The 20,827-nt window shown below is 39.2% G+C and overlaps 1 protein-coding gene across 12 annotated transcripts in view; it reads left to right on the top strand.

Annotated features, from left to right (window-relative positions):
* Positions 1-20,827, top strand: part of PHF21A (PHD finger protein 21A) — a 154,294-nt gene that overhangs the window by 119,714 nt on the left and 13,753 nt on the right. For 6 of the 12 annotated variants that reach the window (XM_023528717.1, XM_023528718.1, XM_023528713.1 and 3 more), the window contains 7 exons: positions 4,769-5,020; positions 6,235-6,324; positions 9,576-9,869; positions 16,362-16,460; positions 19,009-19,060; positions 19,797-19,876; positions 20,324-20,384. In XM_023528717.1, the coding sequence (XP_023384485.1) occupies positions 4,769-5,020; positions 6,235-6,324; positions 9,576-9,869; positions 16,362-16,460; positions 19,009-19,060; positions 19,797-19,876; positions 20,324-20,384 (928 nt within the window). The remainder of the gene's footprint in view (positions 1-4,768; positions 5,021-6,234; positions 6,325-9,575; positions 9,870-16,361; positions 16,461-19,008; positions 19,061-19,796; positions 19,877-20,323; positions 20,385-20,827) is intronic. The other 6 variants (XM_011356897.2, XM_023528714.1, XM_023528715.1 and 3 more) reach the window with 3 other exon arrangements.

Below are 20,827 nucleotides of genomic sequence, written 5' to 3'. Positions count from 1 at the left end.
TTTATATACAACATTTTGCAAGTGAATAATGCATTCCTTATAAAAGAACTAAAAATTGCTAAAGAGAATTAACATTTAATAGAGGCTCCTATATAGTGATAATCTTCTGAGTGCTTTACATATATAATATACATAATCCTCACCCCAATCCTAATAAGGAAGGTGGCATTATTATTATCTCTAGTTTTTAGAAAAGAAAACTAAGGCACAAGGAGATTAAGTAATTACCTAAAATCATATACGTAGTATGTAGTGGAGCCAAGATTTGAACCCAGATATTCTCGGTAAAAAATCTGGCCATTCACTACTCTTCTATATTGTCATATAACAACAACAACAACAACAACAAAACAAACAAACAAAACCGTTATGTAAAATGCCAAAGAAGGAAAAGAAGAATCCCTATTGTAAATCAGATAGTTAGAGCAGCCTACACAATTTTTACCCTAATCTCCACCCTAAGGCAGTTTGAAAATTAAGTATTCAAACTTAAAATCCCCTGACCAGGACTTGTGTTTCTTCTGAAAGATTGCCTGCCAGATTACTTCGTTGAAGGTTTAAACAGAGTTGAGTTAGGTTGTTCTCTTTCCAAAGTGCAGTTTGATCAGAAAGTGATTACATGGAAGGAGTGTGGCACATGTCATTGTTTCCTGGTACACAAGAATTTTCTCTCTTAACCCATGGAAACTTCCTATTCAAGTAATATTCCATGTCACACAAATCATAGAAAATACTTGTGTTTCCCTTCCTGGTAATTTGAGTTATATGCTGCTTTGGGATGGTGACAGTGAGAGGCCTGGGGCTATGCCCAAACAGTGCTGTGTAAATGGCATCTCTCTATCTGGTATCCCACCTGATACCTTTAATTAATTTAGTTGAGCTTCTTTTGTATTATATTCTTTTGTTTAGTGTAGATGTTTAATGTTAAAAGCCAAAAGATCTCTAGGTTTTTGTTTTTACAGTAAACTACCAATCAGTATTTATTGAGCATTCTCTATGTGCTAGATTCTGATATACAAAGAAGTAATAATGGTCCCTGCTTAGGATCTTATATACTATGATAATTATTTTCATTCATTCTGTAAATATTTATCGAGTCTCTTCTATATGTAAGCACTATGCTAAGCAATGTAGAGGATAAATTCACAAATAAGACAGAATTTCTGTTTTCAAGAATTTAAAAATTTTAGAGGAGAGGAAGATGTAAACAGTTAACAAAGAAGAACAAAATGAAAATACCAGAGGACAGAGTAATTTTAACTAGATAGATCAAAGAGTGTCTCATAAAGGTGATGGCATTTGAGCAGGGCCTTGACAGATAAGTGAGATTTCAGTGATAGACACAGAGAGAAGAGCATCATAGGTGTAGAGAACAGTGAATAAAAGTATGGTATCAGAAGAGTAAATGCATGGCCAGGAAATGATAGCAAAGGAGATAAAGCCAGAAAAGTAGGAAGAGGCTTATTTGTGCAACCCCCACCCCCCATCCCCATGCATGACAAAACTTTTGGGGTTCTTGACAGTCATATGGAGTAATTAAAGATTCATGAGGCCAAGAACAAATGGGAAGTTGTATATGGCGTATGTTGAATTTCTGAGTTCAGAAAGGCATATTAAGTAGCAGTCAGCATGGTTAGACAGAGATGCTAGGAAGAGAAAGTTTTTTAATCTCAGTCAGGTGATTAGCATGTACCAAGGCTTGAGGGAGTTGGGAGGGGCAGTTTCCTTTACTTAGTTAATTCCAACTCATGCTTGTATGTATACTTTGAAATTTTTTCCATCTACAGAAAAAAAATGAAAGAATAAAACAGTTGAATTTAGGTATACCCTTCAGCTTACATTCACAACCCTGTCATTTTTATGATGTAATACAAATGTAGAGAAGTATGCCATTAACAAAACCGAACAGAAAATAAACCCTTATAGACAGAAATGCAGGGTTTCTATTTGTAGTTGTTTGAATGTGCATCAGTGACCTTACTTTCAAAATTAAACAAAGAAAATAGTCTAAAATAGATGTGGAAGTTAATTAGATAGTAATCCCTCTAAATTCTGATTTGTATATTGGAGTCTATTTTAAATCAATACTTCATGCTTTGTAGGTACACTAAAATAATAACAGCAAAAAAATGGAAAAGATTTTACTGTTATTGCTACTTGCCATTTATTCCGGCATTAATTTCTAGTTCATGCAGTTGGGGTTGTGTCAGAATTAAAGAACCCCTTCACCAAAGTGTTGGGAAACTGCTATCTTCTCTTGATGTGATACTACTTGGACAGCATCAGCCAGCCAAGGACTAATCACAGCTTCCATAAAAATAATTTTCTTTGTTGTTGGACACCTTTCCTCTTCGTCTTCTCTTCCTCCTGCCTGAACAATTCAAAACTTTTCATTAGGTTTGGATTTCAAAATTGTAGATTCTCTGTCATCTAAACTCGACAACAATCCGAGAGCTTGGTTTATATTCCTAATACTTAGAATAAGCACCACACCTGGAAAAAAGATCTAAGCTATACCTATGTCAGTACCTGGTATCAATGAATAGTAAATATATTTTTCAAAAAGTTTTCTTTGATGTATATAGTTCTAGGTCTTGTGCCCATAATATAAAAAGTGTTATAAAAGTGCTAGAATACATGTAGTGAAATTAGCCACAACTGAATATTTATAAAGTAGAATAAAAATGCTAACCTAAGATGTGAATAAACTTGTTAGGTTTGTGTGTTTTTTAAGTGTTGCAGTTGATGGTAAGTATATAATTCAGGTGAGTTTGAGGTTTTAACTCACTTTTTTAGAATAATCACTTTAGGGTTATTCAAAATATGGATAATGATTTACCTGAACCAAGGATGTTTCAAACAAAAGTACATTGACCTCTTTTAAAGCAATAACATGTACAACTGTTTTTAAAACTCATGTCAGTGAGTTCTGCTGATTAGAGCTTCACTTCTGTGACCCATGGTGACACCAGGATTAATGTCATCTAATGTGACTTTCTTACCACTTCAAAAGTTCTTTCTATTTAAATGTTTTAAATTGAAAGATAGAGCTAATATCATACTGGGTTAAAAACACTTATTACGAATAGCTGGTAATGTAAAGTCAGTGCTTGCTGCTATACTAATATGACATTCCTAATGATAAATAGCATTTAGCTTTTTTTGGTTTTATCACTGATAAATAGTAGATGACTTGTAACCCCCAAAATAAATATCAGTAGTTCCCTTTTACTCCCATTTCACATTTGTGGAGGCAACAGAATGGAGAATAGCTACTCCTGTGTTGTTGACTTAGAGAAAACAAAGAACTGGGTAATTTTAAAGGCAAGCATTAATAAAGATTGCTGATGAAGCTGTGATGGAATAGATGAGGCCGGATCATTAAATTTTTGGTTAAAAGAAAAAAAGTTATTAAAAGATTAAGTGATACAAGCCTATGTGTATGTTTTTAAAGCAGAAAATGGAAATAATTACCTAGAACCATACAACTTAATACACAAATGCTTACATAGACTCTGAAATAGAAGTTCATAAAGGATTTTGTCCAGATCTGTTTTGAGGAGAGTTGGGTTCCTTTCACTGGTTTAGAGCAATACTGTCCAGTAGAACTTTCTACATTGTTGGGAATCTCCACAGTCCAGTCGCTAGCCTCATGTGGCTGTTCAGCACTTGAAATGTGGCTAGTGTGACTGATGAACTGATGTTTTAATTCTATTTTGTTTTATTTAAATTTAAATGGCCAGATGGGGCTAGTAGCTACCATATTGGACAGTGCGAGTGTAAAGTAAGAATAAAAAGGTAGGATAGTATCAAAATCAGAATCACCAAATCAAATCAGAATCATGGTCCTGAAATATCTGTATCTTGATTGAATGGTTACACTAAATAGGTGTATATGCCATGTAATAAGGTTATTCATATTTTCTTGTTCTCTAACTGGCTCCTTTAATTACTCTAGTAAATAGTCTAGAAAATACAGCTTTAAAGCTTAATAGCACTTATGGAATATCAGTCAAGCTCTCTCACCTCAGTTCATCTCTGATCTATAAGGCCTTTTGAGACTGGTTTTTGCTTCCACCTTGTCACGTTTCACTGGATCTTTGATCACTTCTGCAACAGTTCTCCAGAGAAAAGATTATAGGTAGTGACTCATATCCCCTTTGGTATCAAGAGCTAGTATTTACTATACTAGCTGGTTAATAGGTTTTATTATCTAGTGTTTGAGATTTCCTGCCTTGAGACAACAATTATGCTAATCCTCATGTGAGGTTCCCTTCCACCTCTCTAGAGTGACACTCAAAAGAATGAAGACACATTTCTTTTGTCCCAGCCTTTGTGTCACAGAAGGCAGATAATCAGAATTATATGATGGCTTTCTTCCTATTGATGAGGTTGTAGCAATTGAGGATAGAGATGGCCAACTTCTTCAAAGTTTAAATTAATTGAGAACAAGCAAAGAATTAGAAAAACCAGAAAAAATAGGTACACTCATTCTGTGTCTGTAAAACCACCCCATTCATTGTTGAAAAGCCTGTGCTCATACTAGTCTGCAGTTATTACTATGAACGTGAAGCTAAATGAGAACTCTGGCAGATTAGGGATTGTCTTTCTCTGTAGTAAAATGTGTGCTCTATGTACACAAAAGAAATGTTATACCAAGAAACTTGATTATGAGAATTATTGCTTTGTTTTCCTCTGGGGGTTAGCAGTGTATTGTTTAGTGGGATCACACTTCAGTGTCCTAATATCTGTTCTCCATGTCTCCTAGAAGACTGTAACTACAGCTTCTATGATTACCACAAAGACACTACCTCTCGTCTTGAAAGCAGCAACTGCGACCATGCCTGCCTCTGTTGTGGGCCAGAGACCTACCATTGCTATGGTGACCGCCATCAACAGTCAGAAGGCTGTGCTCAGCACTGATGTGCAGAACACACCAGTCAACCTCCAGACGTCTAGTAAGGTCACTGGGCCTGGGGCAGAGGCTGTCCAAATTGTGGCAAAAAACACAGTCACTCTGGTAAGCCAGCAGCTGCTACTCATGTGTGCCCACATGAGAGGGTTCAGGATATGCGTTTGTAGAGTATATCCATTTTATGCTCCTGCTGGATTTTTCAGTCTCCATCACTCTACTATACCACATTCCCCTTTGGGGCTGACTAGGGAATATACCATTCCTACTGTCTACTCGAATAACTATGGAGGTGTCCTGACATCAAGGACCAAAACTCACTCTGTACATTATCTGAGGTCAAAGGATGACTTGACTTGAACAGGGAAAATGTCCTTCACAGAAGCATACACAGTTTCATGTATCTCTCCCTCCTCTCCACGGCCCTTCCTGTGAAACTTGAGTTCTTAAATTATCTGGTGCTATGTTACTGATTCAGGAAACTCCTTGCTGAATTTTTTTAGTTCACTGTCCCTTGACTGCACCCAGGAAGTACTGGAGTTAGTTGGGGCACTTTAAAAATATTCAAGAAATTCACAAATTAATAGTGTCCATGTCCAAGGTCTATCAGGAAAAAAAAATCCCTTGAAGGAAGAAGTACTTAAACAAAATTGTTTATGAGATTTCTAGAGTAAAACATTTAGAAACTGATGTTCTCAGGAACTTGGAAATAAATCCAAGTTGTGGTTTAAAAGTTTTTTCCTAAAATGACAGCTAAGAGCTCTTGATGGCTTTTGAATGATGACTAGTGATGAGTGAAACTAGAGAGCAATAAAGTGAAGCTTCACCACTTACCCACGAATCTTTAGAGAAGCAACCAGATAACTCAGTCAGCTACTGAGAGTTAGAAAATTCTCTATAGGAATAAAGCCATTCATTCACTTAGATAAAACGCTTAAGTTAGGAAAGAACCCATTTGACCAGGCAGCAAGTTTGATTTTACTTTGGATCCAGTCTCGATTTTTAAAATTTGTAAGTGCAAGTGTTCTTGAGTGTCGGAAAAAGGAAATTGTCTAAGATTGCTGAGCCTGCGTGTTTTACATTAGGTATGTGAGGAGGCAAAAGTGTGGTTGGTTCACTGTAATGGGGCAAATCATGCAGGTGGGAGAGTAAAACTGTTTCTTAGGCAGTGTTAATTCAGATGGTTAACTCTGTAGCCAAAGCTTGTAGCAGATATTGTCTGATCTAGAGAATAGTGATGCTGACAATTCTTTTAAAATGCCTAACTTTGATACTGAACAGTTGTTGTCCCCTCTCGTTGATGTATCTTTCTCATTTTTTAGCAGGTTCAGGCAACACCTCCTCAGCCCATTAAAGTACCACAGTTTATCCCTCCTCCTAGACTCACTCCACGCCCAAACTTTCTTCCACAGGTGAGTAAACCAATGACAAACCTCGTAGTAGGCTAGGTGGGACCAAAAGCCTCGTGGGCCCTTTTTATCATATGGGTTTCTCAGCAATGACCAAAGGCAGGGGCATGTGAGGAAAGAATTTTCTAAATTAAAAAAAATTTATGCTAACACCATTTTAAACCTTAAAATGTTAACTTACTTGAAGATTTTAGCTAAAACCTGCCTGCCAGTGGGACAGGAATGTAAATATGACTTTTTTCCACCTTTATGCCAGAGAGAGCAAGGAAGGAAACGACAGCCAACTAACCAGTAGAAACCATTCAGTTCTACTCTGGAAAGTGATGGCAGAGCATCACACTGAAGCACAAAGCCTCGCTCATAAAGATTTCAACTGGGGGTCTACCCTGGGGACTTTCTGTCTAGGCCCAAGCAGCTCTGCTTGCCCGTATACTCCTGAGAGTATTCTTCCAGCGATGGGCTGAACTCACCATTCTACTGGAAGGATGTCAGAGTTGCCCCATTTGGGACCTTGAAGGGAGTCGACTTGCCTGGTAGAAAGGCTGGGAATTCCTATCCGAGGCCCCAGAAGAGAAAGGAATTTTGTAGTTAGTGGCTATAAGTGATTTCTAGATTGCTTCCAGGGTGGGGATAGGTAACGCTCACATGAGATAACGTGGGTTTAGTCATTTATAAGATGAATTCTTAATAAATACCTCGTATTTCAAAAAAGACACTAAGCCCTATGGATGTGTCAGTTTCTAAGACAGACATCTCCCTGCCCTTAGCTTCAGACACATGTATAGGCAGTTACACTGGGAGTACTGAGTGGTCTAAGAACACGTGGAGGGAAACCCAGCTCATTCTTAAGGGTATTACAGAACATTTCCTTGAAGAGTTGGCATTCTACCTGAGACCTAAAGTCCTAGTAAAGTTAGCCCGACAGAGTTTTGCAGGAAGAATAAAAATGCTCCAGGCAAAGGGCAGAGCACATCCATAAGTCTAGAATGGAGAGATGCATGTAAGCCTAAGGAACCAACAGAGATTGGGTGTGGCTAAGGGCAGTGGGCCATGTGGCTGACTCAGGCTAGAGTAAGAGACAAAGCTGGAGAAGCCCATCAGGCCAGAGCCTGCCGAGCCTCATAAACTGTATGAGGTGTTACCCCAGGAAGAGTGGGAAGCTGTTAAAGCATTTTCAGATAAGTACTTGACATGATCAGATTTTTGTTTTAAGAAATTTCTTCTTGCTATTGTGTGGAGAATAGACTGGAGGTGGTCAAGACTGTCGGGAGGAAGAATAGTTAGGATGTTGTCAACAACAATAATAGCTAATGGTCAGAGACTCTTGCTATGTGACACTGTGTAGGCACTCTACATGGGTTATTTTAATCCTCATAACAACCCTATGAAAGTAGGTATTATTCTTTTTTAGATAAGGAATCTAAGGTTTAGTCCATGTATTTTAAATGGTGAGTCATGACCCATTAGTAGGCTGTGAAATCAATTTAGTGGATTACATGCAGAGTTTTTAAATAAAACGAACAAAACATAATAGGAAATATTAAAGTACATAGCACATAAGTATTGTTTCAAGAAGTTTTTATTTTATAGAGATAGAGATATATGTCTATATGTGTGTACTGGTTACAGTGAAATGTCTTCTACTCTGTGTCTGCAGCACCCACCACAGAGTCATCTTCAGTTCAGCTAAACATTCACAGGGCTGTCAAGGGCCACACTTGGCCTTAGTTCACTTGGAACGATACAGAATGGAAACCAGAGCTTGCCAGCCCTTGCTCGACATCAGACGTTTTTTTTGGTAGAGTTGCTGCAGTGCTCGTACAGCAGTTTCTGCAGCTGTCCGGGGATAGCTCAGGTGCAGGGAAGTGAGATCTTTATCAGGACAGTGGGAGAGCCACCCTGGCACAGAAGCCTTATGCCTCACAGGGGCCAGTATGTCTTGTAACAATTTCATACACATGAATTAAGGTTCCCCACAATAGACACACTTAATTATAAGAGTCACCCTACTTTGGAAAGCCCAAAGCATGATGTCCTATCAGGTATTTATAATTCTCCCCATTCCAATTCAGTTTAGCAATAAGAGGTCATTTTTATCATAAGCAGTGTTACCTGGTAATATAGTTGACATTCTTACCCTTATCAGATTTCCAGGGGGACAGAGCTAGAGTGTTAACTGAAGGTCAAACTCTCATGCGTAAGGGCAAAGGATTTTTCCCATAGGGTCACAGTTTAGAAAGTTTGAAAAATACTAGCTTAGTGGGATCAGATATGTTGCCTGAGGTTATATAGCTAGTAAGTGGTAGACCCAGGATTTGAACCCAGGCAAGGCTGACTCCATGTTTTTAATCACAATTTCCTGCCACTTTTAAGCCAAACGTAAGGTAGAGTAGTGGCAGTGAGGGCATAAAGTAGACACATTTGAGAAGGCTTCAGGAAGCAGAGATGGAGTAGGAAGCATCATGAATGATTCTCAGGTTTAGCAAGCAAAGGCCATTTACTGAGGTGATGATTACGGGAGGAAAAGAGGGTTGGAGTAAGAAATTGATGAGTTTCAGACATGTTGATTTTGAACTTCTGTGGGAATTTCAAGTGTAGATGTCTAACAGGCAGTTGAATATATGATTCTGAAGTTCAAGAAATGTGTGAGATACAACTGTGGAAGATGATAAGTGAAGCCATGAGATGGGTGAGAGCTCCCAGGAGGAGCAAGGACATTGGGGAAGAAAGGGGTTCCAGGTCAAAATCCTGAGAAATACTTACATTTAGGATTGGACAGAAGAAAAGGAAGCCCACAAAGGAGACTGAGAGGAGTGGCCAAGATGGGGAGTTAAAGGGCCACAGATGGGGGCGAACCGAAGCCGTAGGCAGGAAGACATTTAGCACGTGGATTAAGGTCTTTGGCAGTATTATTACCATACTCTGGGGACAAGTTCTGGGTTGGACCAGTCTCTGGGTTGGGCATTTGACCTCAGCCTGAGGAGCCCGCATGGTGTATAGGAGAAGAAGCTAGGTTTGGAAGCAGATGAACTGCGTTCTAGGGTAGCATTTGGACCCATTTAAAAGCTGCTGAGTCTTTTGTAAGGTTATGTATCTTGAGAGCTATATAATCGATAAACCAAAATGAATATTCATAAATATTTGTACTAAATAACATTTCACATATGTAGTATAGAAGTTCTGGCAACGTCTTAGACTTACAGGACTTCAGAAATTTCTTTAAGTAATATGATCATTGTTCTCTTTCCCCATAGGTTCGACCCAAGCCTGTGGCCCAGAATAACATTCCTATTGCCCCAGCACCTCCTCCCATGCTTGCAGCTCCTCAACTTATCCAGAGGCCCGTCATGCTGACCAAGTTCACCCCCACGACCCTCCCTACCTCCCAGAATTCCATTCATCCCGTCCGTGTCGTCAATGGGCAGACTGCAACAATAGCCAAAACGTTCCCCATGGCCCAGCTCACCAGCATTGTGATAGCTACTCCAGGGACCAGACTCGCTGGACCTCAAACTGTACAGCTTAGCAAGCCAAGCCTTGAAAAACAGGTACAGGCAAGAGTATGCACCTGCTTTGGACAGCAGCCTTGCCATCAAGGCTGGGCTATCTCTAAATACATCTTTTCAGCGGCCCTTTATCTCAGCACCATTGTTGATCACCTGTTGCTTATCATGTCCTAATTTATCTATAATGCAGAAGGTCCATTCTTATTTGAGAAAGTTGGGTTGCTTTTCCCATTATCCCCCTTTGTAGATGGATCAGAGTCCTGAGTGAATGAGCTCCCCCTGCTGGTTCTGAAGCAGAAATTCAGATGGTTTATGCTATCCTCAGGCGGGGAGCACATTTGAATGAGGCAGTAAACAGAAATTGCCATTATTAGTTTTGGCCTGGTAAGAATCCAAATGAGGATAGGACTCTGAAAGTCAGGAAGAATAAGTAAAAGAAGGAAAGAGGTTTCATCTCAAAGATTTTTCCTGGTTATTACAGATAATGAAGAGCTAAATGAAAAAATTAAAATCTCTAAAAAGCATCTTTTAACTCTAGAGGATGTAGACATTTTAGCTCAAACATTGAAGCCTTTTATTTATATTTCTAAAACTAGATTTTCTCTTGAAAAAATGAGGTTAGAGAAATATACAGGTAACTTCCAAAAATACTTAAGTCCGTGATAGACAGACTTCTAAAAACAAGAAAAAGGATTTATAGGCAGTCACTGTATTTTATTTAAAGAAAGACCAATGACGAAAAAGAAGAATTTTGCAAAGAAAATCATCCTCTTTCAGAAAGTTGCTTTAAAAAGTCATTGACCTAATTGCTCAGGCTTGAGTTCTCATTCATCTGAAAATAGTCTCTGGTGATCCTGAATCTTCTGCTTCTGGATGGCTGACTGTGATTCAGAGAGGCTGACCAGATGGTAGGGAAAAAGAAGGCTTCCTGCTGCCTTGGCCTTCTTGAACAGAGGAACATTATGCATAAAGCACCCGGCTTTCCACCCAGGCAGCTCATAAATGCAGCAGGCCTTTTACTAAGAAGCTGGAAACCAAAATCCTGTGCTCAGAAAACACAGGAGAGGGCACATCTCTGTTCCCGGGGAGCCTCCTCGAACCCCAGGCTTTAAGGAATATTGAGAAAAAAGTTACTTACACATATTTTAGATCAGAAGGTTTTAAACTGTCAGCAGAACTTCAGTATTAAAATACTGAAAGTAAAATGCTCAGGCATAGTAGGCGTTTGTGTAGGGGCGTGTTTGGAGATCATCTGCCCTGTGCTGGCCCTCACAGCCCCTCCGAGGAGCCTTAGAGTTCCAAAGAACGTGCTCTAAAAACTACTTTAGATTGCCTAATGTTATTTCTCTTTGACCTCTTTTTTGATAAAGATATTTTTAGGAGACAAGAATTTTTTCAGTTTTATTTTATTTCTACATTTCTTATATTTTTATTACAATAATAATACATATTCATTGTAAAAGAAGAATTTAAACATTACAGAAATGTATACTGTAGAAAGTACATCCCCTAATAATCTATGAAGAGAGTAAACTTCTTCCATAATTTTATACCCTCAAAGTTGCTATTAACAGTTTAGGTTACATTTTAGGTTCTATTTCTTCACATATTATCTATGCACATACTAACATGTTTAAAGAAAAACTACAAACAATGTACATTATTTTGTAACTTGCCCTTTTTCTTATTAGATCTTGAATGTCTTTTTATGTCCTAGCCTTACACATTCATAGAGCTTTTCATTTTAAACATAATGTCATAGAAAGATACCCATTAATTCTTAAAAGTTAAAAAAAATTATTTTCTAGTGCCAATTCTGTGGTCTCTCTTCTTGTTGACCTAATAGAGGAACCTAGTCATTGCTGTTTTAGCTTAGCAGGCTACCTGGCGTAATAGTCTACCAGTTACCAAGCTCAGCAAGGATTCTCTTTAGACTGGACTCCGTTCTCAGAATTTTCTCACTTCACATCTCTCTACTATCCTTCTTTTCTTTTTTATGTTTTCTTTCCAATATTACATTTATAGCCATTAAGAGATCTCATAGATGGGCTAAGAGTGAAGCAATGTAAACATGTAGCCACAGAAGTACCACTTACAGCCTGCTCATAGAGTTATCAAAACCCGAATCCAACATTCTCTGTGTGACCAGGCTAGGTGGGTTTCTTTCTTCTTTCTACTGTTTCCCTTGGTGATAGTTTAATAAAATGTGATTATGTGCCAGCTACTATGCCATGTGTGTCTAAATACAAGGGTGGGTAAGTCAAAACCTGTACCCTCACAGAGCTTAACCTCTAGTATGTTTGGGGCAGGCATCAAGGCTCTGCCTCCAGGGGAGCAAGCCTGGCAAGGTGTGTAGTCAAAGGCTTCCCACTTTGGCATAGGAAAGGGAGAAGGCAATGTCAGTTATAAAAATAGCGGTCTCACTTCTTCCCCTGTCAGGCATCACTAGCTCCTTATCCACCCTGGATAAGAGGTCCCTTGTCTTAGCCTTTATGAGAAGCCACATTACATCGTGGCTCTGAAAAAACGAGGTAGAGTTTAAAGAGCTTTGAGACTAGAAACATATTTTAGGCAGACAGGCAAATAAATCCAGACAGACTTATATTGTAGCCCCTACCTCACTACTTTATGCCCTTGTCCTTGCTAGCGCTCTGAGAAATGGGGCTAAACACCTGTTGATGATGGAACGAGATAAAGCACTTCAAGTCCATTAGACTATGATGCATTTCTCAGGAATTACGTTCATTTTCTATCCACCTTGTTCCACCCCCTGCAACCAAGACCTCTCTGTGTGTCCCAACACTCAGCTCCTGAAAAAAAATCGCAGGTTCTGTGGGGAGAATTGCCAGATTGCCACCCATTCCCCTACTTCTTTATATACCTTGCATAGGAACCTACACAATATATTCTAAAAAAGGAGTGCCTTCAAGATGAGAATATTATCTGATGTGTTATCCCCAATTCCCAGTCTTCCCTCTTAGTAAACCTGAGCTGGTGAGTCTTCACCCTCCATTTTAGTACTGATGCTGTTGTCGGGAGGATGGATCCAAGCGACCAAATGATGGGTTTTGCTTTGCCCTCAATCCAAATTTATTTAACCTTGATTGATGAAACTATTTGGACATGTATGTATATGTAAGTGCCTAACTTTGATTATTCATGCAGCTAGGTCTCAGAAGGTGAATTTGGAATTTAAGGTAGAAATGGTTAACTTGGTTCTAGTCTTATCCAGAGTTTTTTTATGTCTGCCTTTACAGTGTCAAAAAGAACAAGATTTACAAATTCAAATAGCTACGGGTGTGGAGCAGGAAGTGAGTAAAGCAGGCTGGACTTTTTATTTTTCCATTTTCAATGGGAACATGAGTATAAGAACCATCCCACTTTTATCCTTAATTCCTCTTTGAAATAGTAAGACAAACATGATAAAATTGACAGTTTGGCCTTGGTGTCAAGAAGACAGTAGAGAGTGGAAGAGACTGTGGTAAACTGCGAAGTCACGTGTGTACTCCCCCTCAAGGAAGCAACCACTTCTTGACAATAGCTAATTTTTATTATATGGAAACTTTTTCAAGAAAAACCAGAAATCCAAATATTTTGAGAAATCACCTAGTTTTTAAAAACCTGGTAACTGTTTAAATACCATATAGGTGAAAAATAATATCTGCAGAGAAGCTTCAGCTCTGGATAAGAGTTTATATTATAATCTCTGATAGAGACCAAACTTTTAGCTTAATCCATTTTTTTCGTTGTTTCCCAACCTATTTTTTTTTAATTGAGGTGAAATTGACATAAAATTAACCATGTTGAACAACTTTAAGCAAAGTGACATATAAGGAAACCAGTTTTACTGTAGGCTAGTTGATATACAGAAATAAACCGTAGGAACTCAACTCTTGTTTATGTCAACTAGCATGTAGTAAAATTGGTTAATGTTACAATTTCCAAGAACCTATTGACAACATTAAGTAAGGTCTTATACTATAGGTGTCTTTAGGTGCTTTCATCAGATGCCATCTGGAAAGCTACTCCAGCCCAAGGTGGGCAAAACAAAGGTCAGCCTCTGACCCATTCCTCAGGGAGCCACCAAACAGGCCAACAGGCCAAAATGCACAACCACAAGTTTTTGAGAACAAGGCCGCATATTGCTCCGCGTGGCACCAGCAAGCCACACAAGGAACACGGGTTGCCATCCCCACAGCCTCTGTCCAGCTAGGGAATGGGGTTTTATAGTTAGGTAAGGAAAAATGCTTTCTTAATGAAATTTGGCAGCCTCTTTCTTGAGTTAAGTGCCCCCATAGTTGCAATAACTTTTAAAATCAGATTCTAGCATTCTAAAAAGTTTATTCTGGTCTTGCCAACTTAATGGATGCTTCAGGAGAAGGACTTACTTGAGCTCTATGTTCTGCCATTTCTGTGATGTCACTCTCAGCCTGATGTTTTTTGTCTGTTTTAAGCAGCTTAAAACAATAAATATTTATTATCCCACACAGTTTCTGAGGGTCAGGAATCCGGTTGCATCTTAGCTGGGTGGTTCTGGCTCAAGGTCTCTCACAAGTTTGCATTCAAACTGTTTGGCCAGGCTGCAGTCATCTCAAGGCTCGACTGGGCCTGGATAGTCCTCTTCCACACCCAGTCACGTGGTTGTTGGCAGACCTTCCTGCTCCCTGGCAGCTGGCAGGAAGTTCAGTTCCTCAGCACATGGGCGTCTCCATAGTGCTGTTCACAACATGGCAGCTGGCTTCCCCAAGAGCGAGAGGTCCTTGAGAAAAAAACACTTTCCCAGTGTTTCTATTGTTTGATTTTTTTTGCATGCTTTTGGTGTTCTTTGTCCAACCCTGAGATAATTGTACTCTTCTGCATGAGAGAGAAAATTTGAACCCTGGGTACTTTCTTGGCGGAGAGGAATTGGTTTGCCCATCCCCAGAGGCATGACCACTGCGTGCTTTACTCGGCCTTGGAAGTGGGAGTAAGCGACCCTGGGGAACCCCACGCAGCCTTGGAGTGGAGCAGCAAACCCTCACAGTCGACCTTTCGTCTCCTTCCTCCCTCAGACTCCTGTCCTTCCACATTCAGAGAGTTATGAAAATAAGCTTTCTGGACACCCAAGACCTTTAAAATGTCACTATAAACTACTTTCCCCTTGTGATCCCCTCTTTGGTGGTTTATTTTATGGAGTAAATGTGTCCTTTTTGGTTCAAAAATGTGTGTGTGTGTGTGTGTGTATGTGAGAGAGAGAGAGAGAGAGAGGTCATATTCCCCACTCGGAAGATCAACATCTCTTCACAGTCTACCTGTTCCACGTGAGGGACTGTACGAGACACAAAGGGGTGTGAAAGTGTATAGAACAATCCCTGTTCTTAAGTAGCTTATAGAGGAGAAATATGACCAGACAGTGGGGAAGAAATTGCAAGGCGGCATTTGTGCCCCCAAAACAATGGCTGCCACAGTATTGATAATGCAGGTGCTTACACTTTGCTGAAGTAATAATATGAGAAGCAGAAGGAAAATATGGAAGTGGACAGGAGAGAGAAGGATCTCTGTGATTGTGTTAGTTTTTCAGATCTAGTAAGATATTTCACAACATAATGATTTTTGCGAACTTTTGATGTCCTGCCTGGAGGACTGAAGTCTTTCATTTGGCTCCTACCCATCAAGAATCAGACAGTTTCATTCTCATTTAATTACTTGTTGTTGCCATACAAAAAGACCATTAGCATCTGCTTTTTTAATTTTGAAAAAGTAAATTGAGATTGTGTTTACAGTTTTATATCCACTTCTCTAATATCATTTCAGTATTTATAAAGGGCTTCATAAAATGAATTGTCCATTGGGTCATGATAAGAATAGTCTGCAAGCCCAGTCTACCAATTTGCTAGCTGCCATTTGTGTTTGAAGATGATAATGCTACTGGTGTTTCTTTTGTTAGAATGGATGTATCTGGAAGGTGAGGTTGCGGGTAATCAGGATGTCAGCCTCTTGCTAGATGACCTTTCCTTGGCAATTGCATCTCTCCTCTAATGGATGATACAGACAGGTTTTAAATATCCCAAATGAGGGTAGTTCTGCAACCTCTTAGGTTGTGATTGTAAATGTTCTAGAATAGAAGAGTGCGTTTGTAAGGTTTTTTTGACATTCCGATCTTACGCACGCTGTGGACTTGAGCTTGATCCATATGTAACAGGAGTGGGCTTGCTTCTGGAAAACTGTCTCTACAATCTAAAATACATTAAAGTCAGAGAGAGTAGCCTTTATTTTTATACAAAGAAATTAAACCATGGATTTTTCTTTTTGCATGATTTAAATTGTTGTATTTATAGATTCATGTCTACTCTAGTTATGCAATTTAATCATTTCAACTAGGGCTTTACATTTTTCTCTTCTTCCAAAATGAAATCCATATTACCTCCTGTGTCACCATGTTTCCAGTTTTAGTATGTTGTTGTTCTCGAATTCTTGTTGACTACAGTCAAACTATGTTTTCATTCTTTTAATAAAAAGTGAATTCTGAATTTTTATTTAATTTTCCTCTCCTAGACAATTAAGTCCCACACAGAAACAGATGAGAAACAAACAGAGAGCCGCACCATCACTCCACCTGCTGCACCCAAACCAAAACGGGAGGAGAACCCTCAGGTAGGCCCAGCCCTCCAAAGGCGTGGCTCAGTCTATGAGATGTGACTCATTCTCACGCACCAGGAGAGACACTCGCTCCCTGAATCACTTTATTTTTCTCCTCTTTGGTCTTTTTACTATTCAATAATGTTATCACCAAGTCAGGTTGGCCCAAAGTAGATGATGAGTATGGCCTTGAGTGTCCATGCGCTGGCATGCAGGCATTTCATACACATTATAAATTTGAAATGTAAGATTGATGACCATTTCCCCAGATATCCTGTTGCATTCCTACTGATCATTATGTTTTGTTTGTCTCAGCCAACATTTATGAGATGTTCAGTTCACTCAGCGAAGGTCTATTACACATTATTGATTACAGTTGTTACATGTGCTTTTTTTGTGATTACCATTGTATTGAATTAGATCCCCAAATCCCAGATGAATCAGTAGCTCAGAACTAGTTCGTTGAAGCATGAGAGTAGTGATGGAAATAGTAACGTCTGTACTACAATGTAGGATAGAATTATAAACTTAAGTAGCAACATGACTCTGGTACAAATATGGAATGTGAATTTGTATGTTCTGAGATGAGAAATAGCATCAAATTTTTAGTTTGATGCTTTTGTACAAGTAGCTAGAAAATAAAAATTGGACAGATAATATGATGATGAATATCTGATAGTTGGATATTATTAGACCAGTGATCCATTTCCTTCTATCCTCAATGCATCCTTTGTAATGAAACCATGTCAAATAGTGGCATGAAGCCATCAAAGCTTCATGTAATTTTTTTAAGGCAGTGGCTTACTAAGCCAGTGAAGGTTTTCTAAAACAAGTACAAATTATAATTCTTTCTGATAGGAAATGGATTTGCGTTTAGTTTATCTCTGAAGAAGGGACCAAAACTTGAACCAGAGAGAAGTACTAGTCATGCAAATTGCTGAGAAACTTGTAAAATCATCCGTAAAATTTCCGACAATTATTATGCTTGGAGGAGCAAAAATAGATCAAGCTATTAGCAAAATTTCCTTGTGAAAAGAAACCGAAGGATATCTTATGTCAGTGGCACAGCATGGGCAAGCATGTGGAGTAGCAGATATTTCACCTTCTAGATGGGCAGAATCACTGCCATAAAGAGAAGAAATTAGTTCTTGGCATACGTGTGATACATAGATGAGGTGAAAGTTCTTGATAACTTTTTACTTTATCACTGAAAATCCATTCCACGGGAAAAGAGATGTTTTTTTGTTTTTTTGTTTTTTTCCATTTAATAATACTTTTGTGAGCTTGATCTAGACTGGCAAAGGTGAATTGGATATGGGTGACCGAGAAGAGTGCTGTTACCTGATTGAAAGAAAGGGCATGTGAATGTCAGTTCACACTGCCTTATTAACAGAACCTGCTAATCCTGATTAAGTTTTGAAGGAATAGTGAAAATCAGGAATGTATTAATTGATAACAACAAAGTGCATGCTGTTTCAACAGCGCAGTGCGGAAAATGGGCAAGTCCAAGACCGCTTTTTCCTTACTGAAGTAGTCTGGGGGGGATTGGTGCCCACCTAAGTTTTGGAATAAGAAACAAAGACATTTCTTTAGGACTCAGAATATCAATAAAGGACATTTCTGTGTTTTCAAGTGACTTGCTCAAGGACTGTATGTTCAAAAAAGTTACCTTGAATAGCTTGAACCTATCACTTCAGGCCAAAATATCATGATATTTAATGTTGAGGATAAAATGTCAGGATTTTTAAAGGCCAAACTGTGGTATAAATAATTCTACAGGAGTATGTCTCCTATCAATTGATGATGTTCTTTATTCATCAGCAAAAGAAGTTAATGAGGCATATTCGGTATACATAGCAGCCACATGCGGTGGTACAGCAGAAAATGAAGACAGTACTTTCCAGACCACATGCAACCAAAGAGCAAAATAGGAGTCAAACTGTTGCTCTCTCCAACTTTAAGCATCTATTATTCCAGCTCTGGGATGTAGTATTTTAATCATTCTAGTTAGAGAGAAATGGTTCTATAATTTTTAAGCCCATGTTTGATTAAAGAATCATAGTATTAAGCAGAACCTCCTGCTATTTATTCCTAAAACTCATTTAGCTTTGAGTTAGCATTGTTCAGTCATTAGTGGTAAAAAGGTAAGGAACCCTGACATGTCATGACAAGTGAAGACCTAATTATGATAAGTGAAGTACTTAGAATCTGGAGCTTGTGTGAGATGCTCTGCATGGTTTTCAAATATGAAATCCTATTCCCTCTAAGAGGATTTTTCTGAAACAAACAAATTTGGGTCACTCAAGATGCTGATTTCTGTCATTGAGAATGTAGATGTAGGCCCTAGTCCTTCTCTTTTGGTCCTTGTAAGACAAGAAAGCTACAGGTGGCTCCATAGCTGCTAAGAGTGGGGGGCACCCTGCTGTTTGTTCACCTGAACCTGGCCTCCTTCAGGTGACTAGCCTGTTGGGCTGGCTTTCCCCAGGACTCTAACTAGGAACATGCGATTGGCTCTGTGAGAACCCAAACTGAAGTAGATTCTTCTTTTGTTTCTCTGGCACAGAAACTTGCTTTCATGGTGTCTCTGGGGTTGGTGACACATGACCATCTAGAAGGTAAGAGAAGATATTCATGAATATGCTTTGCCTCTGGTCCAGAGCTTTGCTCTTGAAAATGGTGTTTGACTGTATTGCTAGAATAGGAAGCTGGAACACAAGTACAGTGTAATTCAATCAATGTGGACTTTATTTCCTGTAGAGTAAAAATTACTTTCCCTCTTTGTAATGTTCAGTCCCTCCCTCCCCTTCCACTGTGCTAGGGAAGCCACCCAAGTGCCTGGCTTAAGGTGACTTCTGTTCACTTAGGGGAACTTTTTTTTTTCCCCCGACAGCATGAAGTAGCAAATGTCCCTCTGACAAGTATTTGTCTATATTTTTCAATCACTCTAGGTTATCAGAATCTTAAGAACAGTTACAAAGCTATATTGTCTTGGTTATTTAATTCAAGAATGATGAACTATGGTTATGGATAAAGTAAGTTCATCCATACCTATATTACAATGATCTAAAAATAAATCAAGACAACTTGTTTACAAGTGTTGTCTACCAATAAGCTGTCAATTACAGAGAGCCACACTGTGGGACAGCATGATCCTGCTTTCTGAGGTGAGAGTGGATCATCCTATGTATTTGCTTCCAGCAACGTGCTTGTCTCTGCTGAGGCTACAGTGCAACAAAGAGACTGGCCCCCATTTCTAATTTCTCATGTGGAAACTAATAGTTAAAACAATGAAATGAAGTTTTTGAGGGTCTTCATACCTCTCTTCTAATTCAGACCTTTTGCTTTCCCAAGAAATCCAAAGCAAGAGGCAAGAGCGAAAAAGAAGAACTACAGCAAATCCGGTGTACAGTGGAGCGGTCTTCGAGCCAGAGGTACTCCTGGCCAGCGCTTGGCCCTTCCAGTTCTATTTATGACTTGTTCGGCACCACCCATTTGAAAACCTTAAGAGCAGTACCCTGGTTGTTCTTGGCCAACTTTGTGAAATGATGGATTTTCCTCTGGTTGATTCCATTATTTCATTTTTATTATTCACTGCTTTCCCCTTAGTTTTTTCCTAAGTTTGTTACAAACCTGCCTTAAAAAATTTAATTCATCCTGGCTTCAACATAGCTGTCATCTGAAACAGAGGCAGATCTCTCTGGAATATTCTCGGAGCCAAGTACATATAATAAAACACGTTAGCACTGAGATTTTGGGGTGACTAACACTAACTAGTTGGCATGTTGACAGGCGTGCTGTGGCTTGGTCTTTAACTTTTGCCAGTATTAGTGGTAACCATGCTATTCAACCAATCACCTTTCCTTCTTCACACTTCAAAGCGTAAGAAGAGTGCAGTCACATACCTGAACAGTACAATGCATCCGGGGACCCGGAAGAGAGGTGAGTACCTTTTTATATCTCTCCCTCGCTGTTGCTTTTGCTTTCTGTGTTGTGTTTCTTCCCTGTCCCTCCTCCCATTGTCCTAGAGCCTGACTCCTATATCCCTTGAAAATAGTTTTGTTGTTGTTAGTCTCTGAGAATGAGGGAAAAAGAGAGCGATATTTCTTTTTAGAGTTGTGTATACTGAATCAAAAGCTGCCTTTCCTGGAAATCTAGCTAAGCTGACTCAAGGGAATGGCTTAATGCAGCGTCTCTGCCCCGGGCCCACCAGACCGTCTGTGAATAGCACAGTGAACAGCACACACAGTGTAAAAGGAAGCATTTTAGCATCCTTGAGCAGACAGAGCACCGCTGTTGCCAAGGTGTTCTTAGTAGTGTCTAAGTTGTCTTGCTGCCAGTAAGACGAGAGCATAACTCTCAAGTTTCTGTGAGCTGCAGACTCT

Source organism: Pteropus vampyrus, unplaced genomic scaffold, assembly GCF_000151845.1.
Source record: "Pteropus vampyrus isolate Shadow unplaced genomic scaffold, Pvam_2.0 Scaffold31, whole genome shotgun sequence".
Taxonomy (NCBI): Eukaryota; Metazoa; Chordata; class Mammalia; order Chiroptera; family Pteropodidae; genus Pteropus; species Pteropus vampyrus.
Note: the sequence above shows the minus strand (reverse complement) of the source record. Positions and strands in the feature narration are given on the sequence as shown.